Source organism: Lissotriton vulgaris, chromosome 1_1 (assembly GCF_964263255.1).
Source record: "Lissotriton vulgaris chromosome 1_1, aLisVul1.2, whole genome shotgun sequence".
NCBI classification, from domain to species: domain Eukaryota; kingdom Metazoa; phylum Chordata; class Amphibia; order Caudata; family Salamandridae; genus Lissotriton; species Lissotriton vulgaris.
Genome location: NC_141685.1, coordinates 1,037,832,140 through 1,037,851,077, shown reverse-complemented (window position 1 = coordinate 1,037,851,077; position 18,938 = coordinate 1,037,832,140). Strand labels below are relative to the sequence as shown.

Genomic DNA, 18,938 nt, shown 5'->3' with positions numbered 1-18,938 from the left:
TGGATTGTGCACTATGATGCTGTAAGTACCACTGCGTGGGTTTCTTTACAGGTTCTCCCATTACTCGACCTTTACTATGAGGTGTTCCCAGCATAACTTCCCCTTATTTCAGTATTTTAGCACGCTAAGTCAGTGTTAACTCTGCTTCCACTCAAGAAGCCACGACTTCTACCAATATTGGGTGAGTTTACCCTCTGGACACAGTTCCTGAAATCAGTGTTTGCGTTTACCTACTTATTTGTTTTATGTGTGGTTTGTTTTTCCCAGTGCAAATTACACGTACACCGATAAGTGGCATGTTGGGCAATGTCACATATGTCGCACTAAGATGCGAATATGCTTCTGGTTACTTGTACTACGCAGGTGGCCTGATTTATGATTTCAATTTTTATTACAGGTCGGTTTTTAGAAAGCATTATATAAAGGCATCTACATACACCATTCTGGGTAACTTGTGATTGGAAAATTCTTTGAATTACACAACCCCAGATTCCAATCACTGTGTAGATTAGTGATAATTGGTCCTGACGAATTGCCAATAGATCAGTAGTGACTTACAAAAGGTAAAAAACATGTTGACTCTTTGAACAATTATAGATCATAGTCTCTCTTGACAGCCTCCACGTTTTTAATTGGACACGTAGACTTGCTTTTTAGGTCGAGCCTAGCGGCAGCGCACATGCACTGCTCGCTCTGCAAGATTGCTGTAGTAATGTTTCCATTGGCTTGTGTCATTGTCTTTTGTAAATGCTGGACATACGCTGCTTCAGCTGAAACCGCTTGTGTATTTTTTTAAGCAGCATGGCCTCCCCCTAAACACAGGCGCCTGCTTTCAATTACTTTACCCCGGGATTATCTCCCGTCTGTTTCAACACCCCCCCAAGTAAAATGGATTCATAAATGATTAGCAAATTAAGTAATGTGAATTCCAGGTAGCATATAATCCTGTGCTAATGGGCTGAAGCGGAAACAGCACATCTGTGTTACATGTCATCTGTACTAAAGCCATCTGACGGGTTGTTTTCAAAAGCCTGTTTTATTAACACCACCACCACCACCAATACTACTACTACCAATACCGATGCCAATGCCACCACTGCCAATTCCACCACCAATACCATCACTGCCACCGCCAATACCAATACCTCCACCACCAATACCAATACCTCCACCACCAATGCCAATACCACCACCACTACCATCACCACTACCACCAAAACAAATGCCTCCACTAATACCACCACCACCAGTACCAATACCATCACCATCAATACCACCTCAGTGCCTTTCGCCCACTAGTAACAACAGGGGCACTGTACGAGGCCGGAGCTGCAGCCGACACCATCCCTCCCTCCCTCCATGCCTGCCATAAAGCAAAGGCCACCTGCACTAGGAGGTGAAGCCTGGGTCCTACTACAGATGGAGTGTTTATTATGCGGCCAAAGATAGCAATGACATATGCAATGCCACACTGCACACTCTAATCACGGAGAGGTCATGAAATAGCCTCCCCCGCTCTTCCACCTGAGCCCTGAGAGTGTAATCACAGAGCGAAAGGTGTTGGTGCGCTTTGTTTGTGTTACCTCAGATCATATGTAACTCTCACTTCACACTTTGTGTCTGTGTAATTTACAACACTTACTCATATTCTTCACTGCACTGTTTATCACTACTTTGAAGACGTCGCAGGCCGGTCTCTTTCTCTGATATTTACAATCTAACAAGCGATCGAGAATGCCCTCTATTGCAATGCAATAAATCTCGCATTTGCAAGAGTTTAAGCTATTAGTATTGTAAATGACAATGCCTTTTATTTATGTTTTAAAACCCAAAACATAAATAAAAGGCATTGTAATTTACAAGGTAAATAGCTCAAAGTCACGTGAATGCGAGACCTGTTGCATTGCAAATGCTTGTGGTGTTTTTCTGCAGCGATTTGCGCGTTGGTGAGTCTGTTACTGCAGAAGAATTATCTCTCTTATTGTCTGTCGAGAGCTTGTAGAACTTCCCCGCTGGTCCTCCTTGTCTACTCTGAGACCTTGCGGGCTGCAGATCTATTCAGTGTCTTTTCGAACCATCTCTTCTCCAGCATTGGTTCTTAATGGATTCTTATACGGTGGCAAATCATGTACCTTGTGCTGGAAGAAACTAGCAGCGGAGGACCACATTTTCAGGATTGCCTTCCTCAGCCAACTCTGTCGGATATCTTTGTTGGCTCCTGTAAAACGATTAGGGCCTCTATATTTTTGAGAGCGTGCCATGAAAAAAAACACAACCAAAAAAAACAGTGATTTACAAAACTGGAGTTTTCGTTTGATGTTCTAATGCGGCATGCAGTGTCTTGACGGGAAATTAGGTTTGTATTTGAAAGAGTGATGATATCTTTTATCTGATATAGTAAGGAAAAGGGTATTCATTCTAGAAGCTGCATTCAAAATATGAACTAGCAAATGTCAGGAATCCTTCATATTCAGCTACAACAATGAAGGTTAATTGGCTTTACAAAACTATAATTCGCTCAGTACTCCTACTTTAAATATATCGATGTGAAACATTGACGAATATACAAGGACCCCATTGAGTTATTTTGTAAATTTATATGGTTGTATTGTTTACAAGGTATACAGTAAATGCAAAATGAACTGACCTGGCATTGCAACTATAAGATAGGTGAATCATGCATACATCACAGTGCAGCAAAACTCCGGCACTGCACTATCACATCTCAAGAAATCTTAAGGCAGTTGTTATCCAACAGACTCTGCCAATTCTAGGACGATTCAGACCGGATGAATAAAAGTTGTAATTTCATCTCCATTGGGGAAGACGCGTTGGTCTCAATTGGGAAGCAACATCCATATCAGTGCAACACCTTCTTTAGGATACCTACAAATCAAAACCAATAAATCGAAACATTTCCGATTTTCCTTGTGACATCTCCAAATATGAATTAAATGATAAGTAGTCCGATCAGTCATTCGAGTTAACTTTAAGTATCCTGTTGGAGTTGATCTGGCAGAAAAAAATATCCCTTAGTTGATAGTCCTACTTTGGTTGTACTTGGATAGTAGATTGACCCACAAGGGCCACACAATCAGTTAAAGTAACAAATAATTCAGCATATTTATTTGAGGGGTGAATCCCCTGTTATTGTTTGCTTTTTATAATCAATATTGTCTTTCCCACTGTCCAACAAGATGCAGAATCACCTGTCTAGAGACCACAATGGTTCCAGGTAGGGTGTCTGCGAACGCAGCTTGTACTGTCAGTGCCTAACCTGAGCTGTTAGCTGGCTGGACAAAACATTCTTACGTCTGCTTCTTCAGGGTAAGCTGGTGAGAGCTAGGTCTCTTGGGGGAGACGATGAAATTCACCAACTGATATCCGGACCTCACTGTGGCCAGGCAAGGGTTGCACCCGGAGCATGTTGGAAGGAGAAACTCCTTTGGATGGCTGTGGGCTGTTTAAATAGGTCTGTTTTGCTGGTTCGTCCTGAGGACCCAGTACACAATCTGAGAAAGAAGAAACAATAGGGTAAATAAGGCATGAAATAACATTTTCAGTTTTGTCACATATTCCAAAAGATGTCTGTACAGAAAATTAGGATTCTTTTTGGCAGCCTCTGATGGTGTTTAAAAGTAAGATATAGAAAACACTGGTCCCTTCTACATAGCAGTTTCCAAATAGCCCTAGTCTATTGATGGATCGAAAATATGCAGTTTCCAAATAGTCCTAGTTTATTGATAGATCGAAAATATAATCTTATCATCAAGACATAACTAGAAATATCAAAAAATACATCATAAAAACCATAGCATTCATAATAAATAAAACCCTTAACTTCCAGCAAATAATCGAATAAAAGAATATTTTAAAAAAAAATAAGATTCCTAAAATCCTACATGGTGGTCTCAGTACACATGACTTCTCGAAGATTAAGCTAGCAATTTTTGTCTAATAAACCATGCTGTATAAAGGAATCTGGATGCAGCCACACAGTTACAGTCAAGGACTCGCTTTTACAGATCCTAAGGGCATGTATTTGGTTCGTCAAACCCAGGCACAGGCATAGAGGAATAATCCACCTGCTTCTGGATTTAGTGTATTTTGGGCAGAAAAATGTCAGGTTGTCTTCAGTTTCATCCAGAAGCATACAAGAGTGGCACTGTGTGGGTGCAGGCTTGGCAGAGCCCCATGCTGAGATGTACATAGCAATTGAATGGGTCCCATACCTAAACTATAAAAACAATGTGCAGGCATGCACCGGATGGATGTAATTCAAAAATTCCTTCGCTTTGGGTATAAAATGTATATAGTAAAAAGCTTCTTTTGAGGCTGCCTGTCTGACTAGACAGGTCTGGGCTGCAACTCTCCCAAAATCTTAATTTGACCATTGTGCCTGGGTGGATGATGGATCATCCCAGAAATCATTTAGGCCAAACACCCAATCAAACTTGATCTCGTTAGAAGATTTCAGTTTTAGAATATCAAAGAGTCCCTTCCTAAAAGGGCATAATTCATCAGTGACCCAAATACGCACCCAATGGAGTAACTGTCTCAAAGCAGCGAGCTCAGTGACGGTGTTGGTATGAAGGTCTAATGTTAGTACCACTAAAGGTGTTCCCCTCCCTAAGCCAGTCAAGGCTCTAATAAAATGGTTTTTACTGGTGCCCGAGGAGCCTATGTTGCAACAGCCACATAGTTTAGCTACATATAGTACCATACCCCTACCTTGTTTCTTATAGATTTCTACTGCGGGGAGGATCGGGAAACAAATTGCCTTTTTTGCTAATCTTAGAATTGTCTGTGCTTTGTGGCTTAGCAGATATGCGCTTTTAAGAATCTGAAGAGCCCAGGAGTCCACCACGGCCGGGCGAATCCCTAAATCATCAAGCTACCTGACCCTTTCCAATGAATCCCATCCTGAATTAACAATGCCTATCTCCCTTTTCTTCCTAGAATAGGTCATCTGAAGCATTTATTTCAAGACCCTATTCAGAACAGAACAAATTAAATTTGTCCATAAGAGTTTGGAGGCCCGCCTTAGTTTGGCCAATAGAAGAGTGTCATTGGCGAAAAGGAGAGCCAGGACTTTTTGTGCTGCAAGAGTACGGGAGTCATTGGCACAATTGGTCAAATTTATAACAGTTGTTTATGTAGAGAAGAAAGAGTAGGCGCTAGGACACCGCCCTGGCACACTCCTTTGTCAATGGGAATAGCCTGGGTTAATTCTCCTTTTATGCCACATTAGACCAAAGCAAAATTCTTGTGGAGAGATATAATGATATTTAACGAATTGTAGGGGGTCCCCATTCCATGGAAACCCCACAAAACATCTTCCTAGGTACCAAGTCAAAAGCAGCTTGAAGGTCGATGAATGCTACAAAAAGTTCTCCCGCTCCAACATCTACAGTCTTCCACTTAACCAAAAGGAAGCAGTTGAGCTGGTCTTTGATCTAAAACCTGCATGAAGGTTGGACAAGATCCGGTTCTCATTGATTCAGTCCAAAAGCGGCTTCTGGACTTACTTACAGAATACCCTTTTGAGATTATCCAAAAGGCTAATTGGACGATAGTTTGAGGGGAGTACTTGGGCTCCACTTCTAGTAGATAAGGACGATCTATGCCCCTTTCCATGTAGCGGGCATTGCTGCCCCTGCTGCAATAGTAACAACATTAACGTAAGGGACCAAAGTATTAGAATCAGATTTAAAGAGGTCAGCTGGGATCTTGTCTAATCCTGGGGCCTTCCCTTGCTTCAGTGAAGCTACCGCAAGGACAGTCTTTGTTAGAGAGAAAGCTACGGAATAGAGGGCAAATTCGATGTAGAAGCTCCCTCTATGCAGATGGGAAAGTAAAGGTTCCCAAAATGGGCAACCCACTTGCAGGGCAAAATGAGCGACTCAGCTGGCTTCCCGGAGTTCCCCCATCTAGCACTTACTAATCACCAAACTTTCTTGGGATCATTATTAGATGATGCTCCTAAGAGATCAGACCAAGTTTTACCCTCCCATGTAGCTTTGGCTTTTTTTTATTTAGAGCCGATAATGTGCTCTACATGTGCCCAAGCCTTGTTTTAATCGCTATACAGAGATTTCTCTTTGCCTCTCTAGAAAATTCTATAAACCGCCCATTTGTGGGGCCCTTTACTGGGGTTCCCAAGAACTCTTTGAAGAAAAAAACTTAAAAGGCCTTCAAATAATCTTGTATACTCTGCTACAATCATTTAATTGTTTCCCCAGTGATCAAACATGGCCTCCATGAGTGAGGCAACAAGCAAATACATGCCTGAGAGAGCATTAGAAGAGGAACTCACCGTCTCACACTTTACATTTCTACAGTTCGTAATCGCTAACTTTTGGGCAAACCCCTTGAAAACGGAAGGTGGAGCAAAGGAGAACAGCTTCTTTATAGAGCTAAGGGGTTGTGATGACTCTCGTCCCACTCTACTACCATCATGTCTTCTATCAGCCTTCACAGTCTAACACTTAGAATAATATAGTCAATGGAGATTACATACAACCCTCTCCTAAATGTAGGGGCAGGAGTGATTTCGAAAACATTTAGCGGATATTGCAAGTTTGTGGGCTAGGGTGAGGTCTACCACTTGAAGTATGGTCCTTATGAGGTTTCTTTTCACAAGTTAGTTCCGGAATTCCCCATACTATGTCCTCTTCATGGCATGAATCCTGAGTTGTGCCATTGGGCTCATGTGAGATTTAGGTCACCTGCCACAATAACATAGTGGGACACTATAAAACGGGCCAAGATCTTTTCCAACAAGGGCAAAGTGGGAGATTCTTGCCAGTTCCCAAGGCTTTGATTGTATAAATTAATAAAAAAAAGACTGCGCTTTTGGGAAGGAGAAGATTACCCCTTGGATGTCTGGTGATCCTGTTTGGAGTTTAATGATACAACAGTAAGTACCCAAAGGGAAATGTCAAATTAAGTCTATAGTTCTTTGAAAGTGACTGCTTCAGAATGCTGGGACATATAGGAACTGCAGAATAGGTTGGCTGCAATTCTTCCAGGTGGACTGCTTGTGACTATCAAAACTTCTATATTCATGAAATCACTAAGTTATCTGAGATATCCTGTGTTCAGTTTGTTGGCCACTATACTGGATGTGCAATTTTTTCCAACTATGAGTTTTTTTTAGATCTCGGCTGGACAGCACATGCGCTGTTTCGAAGAGACATGTTGTGCTTAATATGTGGGCTTCAGCCTGCCCACAGGCTTCCCTTTGCTCGCTCCATTGTCTGTCTCTGTTCTTTTTCACCATTTGTCCATGCCATGCATGGTCATGCCTCTTCTTGTGTTTAGCCCTCCCCTAGCGCATGGACCAAGTTCTTGTGAACATCCACTGCTCACGTTTTTAGAACCTACTCTTTTCTTTGTTTTTCAACACTCTACATAGTGCACATGCTTTTACCAGTTCTGTCTCCTCCCACCCACCCTCACCCCCCAAATTCCGTTCCAACTGTACGCGGTGATTTACTGCTCCCTTGGCTGACTTGTTTTATTTACAATTGGGTACGGCACTGACATATTGCTTTACTGCCCCGTTGACTTTCTCACTTTCCTTGATAACAGCTGCACATGTGAAGGGACCATGACGTCGCTGCAACCATGCAACATGAGTCAGATTTCAGTGCACACTGTAAGTCTGATTTATGACGAAGGTACGATCACATCAACCATTTAAACTTCCACCAAGGATTACAAAATTACACGTTTTGTTGCTGTGATTTTTTTTTGTGTGCAGTGGAAATGCTTGCCTCCCAGTTTGTTAAAAGCTTTCGGCTTTTTATAAGCACTGGGGGAGGATGTAGCGTTGCTGCTTGATCAGCTGACTTTGAAGCTGGGGAACCGGGTTTGAGTCTTGGCTGCAGACTCAATATTCTGTGAATCTAGGCAAATCCTGGCTCGATTTATACTTGCAATGTTTGCTGCTTTCCACCGCCTGTATTTATTTTCACCCGACGAGTGCAGTGGAAAAGCTTGCCTTCAAATTTGTAAAACCTTTTATTGTTCCCCTATGCTTCCTTTTATAAACACCGGGAAAGGATGTGAGACAACTACTTGAGCAGCTGACTCTGAAGCTGTGGAACCCGGTTCGAGTGATTCTGGGCTAATCATGTTCTCCATTACTAAAAGAGAATTGAAGCAACTGGTGCATAAGTACCGCGTTCCAATACCTTTAAGTCGAGTTTGCGCTGTAAAAAACTGCAGAAAATAAACAAGCATTGGAAATGCAATAGGTCTCGCATTAGGAAAGTTTGAGCTATTGGTATTGTAAATGACACTTTTTTTATTTATGTGTTGGTTTTGAAAGTAGCAAAATTAATAGCTTTGTCAGTTACAATGTCAATAGTTTTAACTTTTGCAAATGTGACACCTATAGCATTTGTAATGCAATGTGTGTTGTATTTACGTGACTTAGATGTATTGATATTACAAATAACAATGGCTTTTAATTTTGTAAATAATTAATACTTAAATAAAAGTTATTGTAATTTATAATGGCAATAGCTTAAACGTTTGTAAATAACTTTTGTGAAGATTATGTTCAGTGTATTTTATTGTGAAGACAATCCAAGAACATTGCATTTGCACCTACACACACAGAGCCACACACATGCGCGCCTATCCTGCATCTTCTCAGAACTCCCGAGGCGACTCCGGGAGCAACGCTGTTTTTTAAAAATCATCTTGGACACTTGCCTACAAGTCATCAGCCCGCCTACCTGCTTTGCTGCTTGGCGCTACGGAGCCAGCGCTTCTGTTCTTCTTGGCTGCCTCTGTCCTGCTCGCAACCCAGACCGCCACCGCTGATCGCCCCCTCCTTGCCTGACTCTTGGAGTGGGACGGGCGGCTCCACCATCTTGGGCGGGTCTGGGCTCGGCGCTGCAGTTCTTTGGCCCCTCCCCCCTCGTCAAGTACTTTAGGCGGTCAGCTGCAAGCGCGCCTATCCTGCATCTTCTCAGAACTCCCGAGGCGACTCCGGGAGCAACGCTGTTTTTTAAAAATCATCTTGGACACTTGCCTACAAGTCATCAGCCCGCCTACCTGCTTTGCTGCTTGGCGCTACGGAGCCAGCGCTTCTGTTCTTCTTGGCTGCCTCTGTCCTGCTCGCAACCCAGACCGCCACCGCTGATCGCCCCCTCCTTGCCTGACTCTTGGAGTGGGACGGGCGGCTCCACCATCTTGGGCGGGTCTGGGCTCGGCGCTGCAGTTCTTTGACCCCTCCCCCCTTGCCACACCCCCGAACTCTCCCCTCATGTGTCTCTACTTAATGGTTACCCAGCCCCGGCCGCGCAGCGGACGCGCGCAGCGGGCGCGACGAAGGCGCGCCGAAGTTGCGCCTAAGTTAAGCCCGTCTGCGCGCGTCCGCGACGGGCCGGGACCAGGGGCCACACCCCCTGCTCTTTTTCTGACTTATACCTCAGCACAACTCCTAGCTCTCACTGTTGTCTCCCCACCCTCATCTCCACTCTTGCGACACCTTGACACACTTGGTATTCTCGCCTCTCCTCTCCCTCTCCTGACCCCGCTTCTTCCTAGCCCCACTAACACTACCCCCCCAGCTGCTGATCTCTCCTCTGCCTCTTGCTATTCCTCCCTCTCTGCCTCCACCGCAGCCTCTGCCATACTGCTTAACACCCGCTCAGCGGCTAAACATCAGACGGCTCTCTTTAATCTCCTTACCTCCGATTCCCCGGATTTCCTCTTTCTGACCGAAACCTGGTTTACTGCTGACTCCCTTCCCGACCTCTTAGCCATTCTTCCCGACACCTATTATGCCCTCCGGGCTGACCGTCCAGACGGCAAGGTGGGGGGAGGGGTGGCGATGATCATTCGGTCAACCCTCAAGTTCCAACTTCTTAATCACCCCCCATTTCTAACGTGGACTTTCTCGTGGCCCGCTCTCTCAATCTACCTGCCCCCCTCACTGTTGTCCTTGTGTACCGTCCTCCTCAATCTATGCCCTCCTTTGTAGCTTCCATTCAGGACCTTATGGCCACCCTCGTGGTCAATAATTCCTCCGTCTTATTGCTCGGCGACTTCAATTATTGGCCGGGCGACCCCAGGGAAGACCTCCCTTCGAAAGATTTTTCAGATACTCTTCAATGCCTAAACTTCACATCTCACATTTCAGCCCCCACCCACGTTCAGGGTCACATCCTGGACCAAATCTGGTCCTCCCGCCCCATTGTTTCGTCCCTTCTTATTTCCCCATGCGTCTGGTCGGATCATTTTTCCATTTCTTTCACCATCCACCTGGGAGTGGCTGATAAGCCTCCCCTCCCCAAGAACATCTTAGCCCGTAATTGGAATCGTACCGACCTCGACTCCCTCTCGCTCACCTTGGCTTCATCTGTTCCAACCCTCACTAATCTCTCTCTTGATTCTCAGGTTAACGCCATTGGCACATGGCTTTCCTCTTCTTGCGACCTTGTCGCTCCGCTCAGAAAGATCAAGGCGATTCGCCCACACGACGCGCACAAATGGTTCTCTCCAGAACTTAAAACTTTCAAACTCGACCTTAGGCGGTCGGAACGTCACTGGAGAAGGAACTATTGCCCCTTGTTGCGCGCCAAATACAAATCACTCCTAGCTGAATATAAAAAAGCAATCTTGGCGGCCAAAACCGCCTATTTTTCTGAGAGAGTAGCACTCGCGGCTAACAAACCCCGTGAAATCTTCTCTCTGGTCCACAATCTTGCCACCTCTGATCGCTCTACCCCCAGCCCGGTTCCCTCACAGTCCCTCTGTACTTCACTTAATGATTTTTTTATCGACAAGATCGTAAAGATCAAAGCCAACATTCCCACACTGCCTCAACCCTGCCCCACCTGTCTTCCCATCTGTCCTTCCTTTTCCTTTTCCTCCTTCCCTCCTCTTTCCACTGAACTATTTCTAAAACTCCTGACCAAAATCAAATCTGGCTCCCCCATGGATTGCGCGCCAGCACGCATTCTTAAAACCCTTTTCACCAATTGCTCTGAACCTCCCCTTGCCCTCCTCAACTCCTCTTTGGCTCTCGGATCTGTCCCCTCCTCTTTCAAATCTGCCATAGTCCTTCCGATTCTTAAGAAACCTGGTCTAGATCCCTCTCTTCCCTCCAATTTCCGTCCCATCTCTCTCCTTCCCTACCTCGGCAAGATCCTCGAGGCTCATGTCACTTCCTGCCTCTCCTCTTATATTGAGGAGAACGGCCTCCTTGCATCCCACCAGGCAGGATTTCGCCCGGGCCACTCCACGGAGATGGTGGTCCTCGCAGTCTTGGACGAGCTTAAGGGGAAGGCCGACTCCAATCTCCCCCAAGCTCTGGTCCTTCTCGACTTGTCCGCTGCGTTTGACACGGTTGACCATGCCATCCTCCTCGACCGTGTCAGCGCAGCGGGCATTCGGGGCGCGGTCTTTTCCTGGCTGGCGTCCTTCCTTCAGGATAGGTCCCAGGCAGTTCATCTCTCCGGTTTCTCTGCTTCCCCCCGTCCTGTCACTTGTGGTGTTCCCCAAGGCTCTTCTCTTTCCCCTCTCCTTTTCAATCTTTATATTCACCCCCTCATCACTTCTCTTCTTGAGCTGGGGGTCTCTGTGTATAACTACGCAGATGACCTTCAACTCGTTTTCGATCTTTCCTCCACCCCGGATTCCCTTCCCAAGTTCTGTTCCACCTTGGTTTTCATTTCTGACTGGATGTGCGCTAACCAACTGAAGCTCAATCCAGATAAAACGGAACTTGTTCTCACCGGTGGCCCCTCTAACCCCTGGACCCCCGCACATTGGCCCCTTTCTTTTGGTCCCCCCCTGCTCCCTCTTCCTCTGTCCGCACTCTCGGCATCAAAGTCAGTCATGACCTATCCATGCATAGTCAGATCAGCTCTGTTGTATCCTCCTGTTTTCTTTCCCTCCGTTTAATCCGGAAAATCTCCCGTTTCTTCTCTACTGATGCTCTCAAATCCATAGTCATGGCCCTCGTCATCTCTCGCCTTGACTATGGAAATGGCCTGTACGTGGGCATACCTGCTTACGAATCTCGCCGCCTACAGGCCATTCAGAACCAAGCTGCTCGTCTCATCCTTTCCCTCCCTAAATCCTCTCATATCACCCCGGCTCTTAAATCACTTCACTGGCTCCCCGTTCGTTTCAGATCCTTCTTTAAACTGGCCTGTTTAGCATTCCTGGCTCACTCTCGATCCGCACCCTTGTTCATCAACACTCTTGTCTCTTCTCATGCCCCTGCTCGCACCCTCCGATCTTCCTCTCTCTCTCTTCTCCACACCCCTCGCTTCCGCAAATCCAGAACGGGGGGAACCCGATTCTCAGTTCTTGCCCCCCAGTTCTGGAATAGCCTTCCTCTTTCTATTCGCTCCATTCCTATCTACTCTCATTTTCGCAAAGCCCTTAAAACCTTCCTCTTCCTTCAGGCATTCCCCTCCTAAACTCCCCTAGGTCCCCTCTGCTGAGTTCTTGATCAGGTCCCTAGCGCCAGGAAGCCACTCGGCCACCGTGCGCTTTATTAAATATTTTATTCATTCATTCATTCATGTAGATGTGGTGGTGGTGGATCTGGGGGATGTGGTGGTGGTGGTGGTGGATGTGGTGGTGGTGGTGAATGTGGTGGTGATGGTGGTGGATGTGGGGGTGGATGTGGTGGTAGTGGTGAATGTGGTGGTGGTGGTGGATGTGGTGTTGATGTGGATGTGGTGGTGGTGGATGTGGTGGTGGTGGTGAATGTGGTGGTGATGGTGGTGGATGTGGGGGTGGATGTGGGGGTGGTGGTGGATGTGGTGGTGGTGGTGGATGTGGTGTTGATGTGGATGTGGTGGTGGTGGATGTGGTGGTTGTGGATGTGGTTAAAGTGGTGGTGGATGTGGTGGTGGAAGTGATGGTGGTGGGTGTGGTGGATGCGGTGGTGGATGTGGTGGTGGTGGATGCTGTGGTGGATGAGGTGTTGGATGAGGTGTTGGATGAGGTGTTGGATGCGGTGATGGATGTGGTGGTGGTGGATGTGGTGGTGGTGGAGGATGTGGTGGTGGTGGTGGATGTGGTGGTGGTGGTGGATGCGGTGGTGGTGGTGGATGCGGTGGTGGTGGTGGATGCGGTGGTGGTGGTGGATGCGGTGGAAGTGGTGGTGGATGTGAAGGTGATGGATGTGATGGTGGATGTGGTGGATGTGGTGGTGGATGTGATGGTGGATGTGGTGGTGATGGTGGATGTGGTGGTGTTGTGGTGGATGTGGTGGTGGATGTGGTGGTTGTGGATGTGGTGGTTGTGGTGGATGAGGTGGTGGATGTGGTGGTGGATGTGGTGGTGGATGCGGTGGATGTGGTGGTGGTGGATGCGGTGGTGGTGGATGCGGTGGTGGATGTCGTGGTGGATGTGGTGGTGGATGCGGTGGATGTGGTGGTGGTGGTGGATGTGGTGGTGGTGGATGCGGTGGTGAAGTGGTGGTGGTGAAGTGGTGGTGGATGTGGTGGTGGTGGATGTGGTGGTGGAAGTGGCGGTGGATGTGATGGTGGATGTGGTGGTGGATGTGGTGGTAGATGTGGTGGTGGATGCGGTGGTGGTGGTAGTGGTGGATGGGGTGGTGGTGGTAGTGGTGGATGGGGTGGTGGTTGTAGTGGATGTGGTGGTGTGGTGGTGGTGGTGGTGGTGGTGGATGCGGTGGTGGTGGATGCGGTGGTGGTGGATGTGTTGGTGGTGGATGTGGCGGTGGATGTCATGGTGGTGGATGTGATGGCGGATGTGGTGTTGATGGTGGATGTGGTGGTGGATGCGGTGGTGGTGGATGTGGTGGATGGGGTGGTGGTTGTAGTGGATGTGGTGGTGGATGTAGTGGTGGTGGTGGATGTGGTGGTGGTGAATGCGGTGGTGGTGGATGCAGTGGTGGTGGATGCGGTGGTGGTGGTGGATGTGGTGGTGGCTGTGGATGTCATGGTGGATGTGGAGGTGATGGTGGATGTGTTGGTGGTGGATGTGGTGGTGGATGTGATGGTGGATGTGGTGGTGATGGTGGATGTGGTGGTGGATGCGGTGGTGGTGGATGCGGTGGTGGTGGTAGTGGTGGATGGGGTGGTGGTTGTAGTGGATGTGGTGGTGGATGTAGTGGTGGTGGGTGTGGTGGTGGTGGTGGATGCGGTGGTGGTGGATGTGGTGGTGGATGCGTTGGTGGATGTGTTGGTGGATGTGGTGGTGGATGAGGTGGTGGATGTGGTGGTGGATGTGGTGGTGGTGGTGGGTGCAGTGGTGGATGTGGTGGTGGTGGATGTAGTGGTGGTGGATGTGGTGGTGGTGGATGTGGTGGTGGTGGATGTGGTGGTGGATGTGGTGGTGGTGGAAGTGGTGGATGTGGTGGATGTGGTGGTGGTGATGGTGGATGTGGTGGTGGTGGTGGATGTGGTGGTGGATGCGGTGGTGGATGCGGTGGTGGATGTGGTGGTGGATGTGGTGGTGGTGGATGTGGTGGTGGATGTGGTGGTGGATGTGGTGGTGGATGCAGTGGTGGTGGATGTGGTGGTAGATGTGGTGGCGGTGGTGGTGGATGTGATGGTGGATGTGATGGTGGATGTGGTGGTGGATGTGATGGTGGATGTGGTGGTGGATGTGGTGGTGGATGTGGTGGTGGTGGTGGATGTGGTGAATGTGGTGGATGTGTTGGATGTGGTGGATGTGGTGGATGTGGTGGTGGTGGATGCGGTGGTGGATGTGGTGGTGGTGGATGCAGTGGTGGATGTGGTGGTGGTGGTGGATGTGGTGGTGGTGGATGTGGTGGTAGATGTGGTGGTGGTGGATGTGATGGTGGATGTGATGGTGGATGTGGTGGTGGATGTGGTGGTGGATGTGGTGGTGGTGGATGTGGTGGAAGTTGTGAATGTGGTGGATGTGGTGGTGGTGGATGTGGTGGTGGTGGTGGATGCGGTGGTGGATGTGGTGGTGGTGGTGGATGCAGTGGTGGATGTGGTGGTGGTGGATGTGGTGGTGGATGTGGTGGTGGTGGATGTGGTGGTGGTGGATGTGGTGGTGGTGGATGTGGTGGTGAATGTGGTGGTGGATGTGGTGGTGGATGCGGTGGATGTGGTGGTGGTGGTGGATGTGGTGGTGGATGCGGTGGTGGATGCGGTGGTGAAGTGGTGGTGGATGTGGGGGTGGATGTCATGGTGGATGTGGTGGTGGATGTGGTGGTGGATTTGATGGTGGATGTGATGGTGGATGTGGTGGTGATGGTGGATGTGGTGGTGGATGTGGTGGTGGATGTGGTGGTGGATGTGGTGGTGGATGTGGTGGTGGATTTGGTGGTGGATTTGATGGTGGATGTGATGGTGGATGTGATGGTGGATGTGGTGGTGGATGTGGTGGTGGATGTGGTGGTGGATGTGGTGGTGGATGTGGTGGTGGATGTGGTGGTGGATGTGGTGGTGGATGTGGTGGTGGATGTGGTGGTGGATGTGGTGGATGTGATGGTGGATGTGGTGGTGATGGTGGATGTGGATGTGGTGGTGGATGCGGTGGATGTGGTGGTGGTGGATGCGGTGGATGTGGCGGTGGTGGATGCGGTGGTGGATGCGGTGGTGGATGTGGTGGTGGTGGGTGTGGTGGTGGTGGTGGATGCGGTGGTGGTGGATGTGGTGGTAGATGTGGTGGCGGTGGTGGTGGATGTGATGGTGGATGTGATGGTGGATGTGGTGGTGGATGTGATGGTGGATGTGGTGGTGGATGTGGTGGTGGATGTGGTGGTGGTGGTGGTGGTGGATGTGGTGGTGGATGTGGTGGTGGATGTGGTGAATGTGGTGGATGTGGTGGATGTGGTGGATGTGTTGGATGTGGTGGATGTGGTGGTGGTGGATGCGGTGGTGGATGCGGTGGTGGTGGATGCAGTGGTGGATGTGGTGGTGGTGGATGTGGTGGTGGATGTGGTGGTGGTGGATGCAGTGGTGGATGTGGTGGTGGTGGATGTGGTGGTAGATGTGGTGGTGGTGGATGTGATGGTGGATGTGATGGTGGATGTGGTGGTGGATGTGGTGGTGGATGTGGTGGTGGTGGATGTGGTGGAAGTTGTGAATGTGGTGGATGTGGTGGTGGTGGATGTGGTGGTGGTGGTGGGTGCAGTGGTGGATGTGGTGGTGGTGGGTGCAGTGGTGGATGTGGTGGTGGTGGATGTAGTGGTGGTGGATGTGGTGGTGGTGGATGTGGTGGTGGTGGATGTGGTGGATGTGGTGGATGTGGTGGTGGATGCGGTGGTGGATGCAGTGGTGGATGTGGTGGTGGATGTGGTGGTGGTGGATGTGGTGGTGGATGTGGTGGTGGATGTGGTGGTGGATGTGGTGGTGGATGTGGTGGTGGTGGATGCAGTGGTGGTGGATGTGGTGGTAGATGTGGTGGCGGTGGTGGTGGATGTGATGGTGGATGTGATGGTGGATGTGATGGTGGATGTGATGGTGGATGTGGTGGTGGATGTGATGGTGGATGTGATGGTGGATGTGGTGGTGGATGTGGTGGTGGATGTGGTGGTGGATGTGGTGGTGGTGGTGGATGTGGTGGTGGATGTGGTGAATGTGGTGGATGTGGTGGATGTGGTGGATGTGTTGGATGTGGTGGATGTGGTGGTGGTGGATGCGGTGGTGGATGTGATGGTGGATGTGATGGTGGATGTGATGGTGGATGTGATGGTGGATGTGATGGTGGATGCGGTGGTGGATGTGGTGGTGGTGGATGCAGTGGTGGATGTGATGGTGGATGTGATGGTGGATGTGGTGGTGGATGTGGTGGTGGATGTGGTGGTGGTGGATGTGGTGGAAGTTGTGAATGTGGTGGATGTGGTGGTGGTGGATGTGGTGGTGGTGGTGGATGTGGTGGTGGTGGATGTGGTGGTGGTGGATGTGGTGGTGGATGTGGTGGTGGTGGATGTGGTGGTGGTGGATGTGGTGGTGGTGGATGTGGTGGTGGATGTGGTGGTGAATGTGGTGGTGGATGTGGTGGTGGATGCGGTGGATGTGGTGGTGGTGGTGGATGTGGTGGTGGATGCGGTGGTGGATGCGGTGGTGAAGTGGTGGTGGATGTGGGGGTGGATGTCATGGTGGATGTGGTGGTGGATGTGGTGGTGGATTTGATGGTGGATGTGATGGTGGATGTGGTGGTGATGGTGGATGTGGTGGTGGATGTGGTGGTGGATGTGGTGGTGGATGTGGTGGTGGATGTGGTGGTGGATGTGGTGGTGGATTTGGTGGTGGATTTGGTGGTGGATGTGATGGTGGATGTGATGGTGGATGTGGTGGTGGATGTGGTGGTGGATGTGGTGGTGGATGTGGTGGTGGATGTGGTGGTGGATGTGGTGGATGTGGTGGTGATGGTGGATGTGGATGTGGTGGTGGATGCGGTGGATGTGGTGGTGGTGGATGCGGTGGATGTGGCGGTGGTGGATGCGGTGGTGGATGCGGTGGTGGATGTGGTGGTGGTGGATGCAGTGGTGGATGTGGTGGTGGTGGTGGATGTGGTGGATGTGGTGGTGGTGGTGGATGTGGTGGTGGATGTGGTGGTGGATGCGGTGGTGAAGTGGTGGTGGATGTCATGGTGGATGTGGTGGTGGATGTGGTGATGGATGTGATGGTGGATTTGATGGTGGATGTGATGGTGGATGTGGTGGTGATGGTGGATGTGGTGGTGGATGTGGTGGTGGATGCGGTGGATGTGGTGGTGGATGTGGTGGATGCGGCGGTGGATGTCATGGTGGATGTGGTGGTGGATGTGGTGGTGGATGTGATGGTGGATGTGGTGGTGATGGTGGATGTGGTGGTGGATGTGGTGGATGCGGCGGTGGTGGATGCGGTGGATGTGGTAGTGGTGGATGGGGTGGTGGTGGTGGTGGTGGTGGGTGTGGTGGTGGTGGTGGTGGTGGTGGTGGATGCGGTGGTGGTGGTGGATGCGGTGGTGGTGGAAGTGGTGTTGGATGTCATGGTGGATGTGGAGGTGATGGTGGATGTGTTGGTGGATGTGTTGGTGGATGTGGTGGTGGTGGTGGTGGTGGTGGTGGATGTGGTGTTGATGGTGGTGGTGGTGGATGCGGTGTTGATGGTGGTGGTGGTGGATGCGGTGGATGGGGTGATGGTGGATGCGGTGGTGGATGCGGTGGTGGTGGTGGATGTGGTGGTGATGGTGGTGGTGGTGGTGGTGGATGCGGTGGTGGTGGTGGTGGATGCGGTGGTGGTGGTGGTGGATGCGGTGGTGGTGGTGGTGGATGCGGTGGTGGTGGATGTGGTGGTTGATGTGGCTGTGGATGTCATGGTGGATGTCATGGTGGATGTGGACGTGATGGTGGATGTGATGGTGGATGTGGTGGTGATGGTGGATGTGGTGGATGCGGTGGATGTGGTGATGGTGGATGCGGTGGTGGTGGTGGATGCGGCATTCCAACCCGTCACACAGCTAGTACTTGTGGTTTAGAACAACAGACATATGAACTTCGATTATTTCAAAAGCCAATTTCCAACATGAAAATATTACCTTGTCTGACACCGACTCTTCTCACTGTGGTAAGTGTAATGCCGATAGTTAAGCAGCGCGCAGGCTCCTGTGATTATTGTTGAGCACGTTTGGCACACCTTATCAATAAAATACACTGAGAGTGTCGTGGCTGACCAACTGCCCGACACAACAGTAAGGGCACATAGTTAACTGAATATCCTAAAGTGAATATGATAATCATCAGCGTAAATATGTTAGCCCAGATTGAAGCTATTGATCATGTTTAAGACTGGTATAATGTAGGCATTTAAGAGAGTGGGGTTACATCATGGTGCCCGCTGAGGCAGCACACACAGCCTTGTGACACGAGAAACCAGGAGAAACACGAGAGACGGCCTGCGGCCCGCAAAGTGAAAGTGCGGCCGGCTGAGGGCATTGCTGTGGGGAGGGGGGATGAGAAATGCGACACG

General features: G+C 49.5%; 1 protein-coding gene across 1 annotated transcript in view; it reads right to left on the bottom strand.

Moving 5' to 3' along the window:
- Nucleotides 1-2,633: 2,633 nt before the first annotated feature.
- LOC147748477 (uncharacterized) overlaps nt 2,634-18,938 on the bottom strand; it is an 81,155-nt gene continuing 64,850 nt past the window's right edge. Inside the window, exon 3 of the mRNA XM_086936444.1 lies at nt 2,634-3,512. Coding sequence (XP_086792570.1) covers nt 3,343-3,512 — 170 coding nt within the window. The 3' untranslated portion in view covers nt 2,634-3,342. The remainder of the gene's footprint in view (nt 3,513-18,938) is intronic.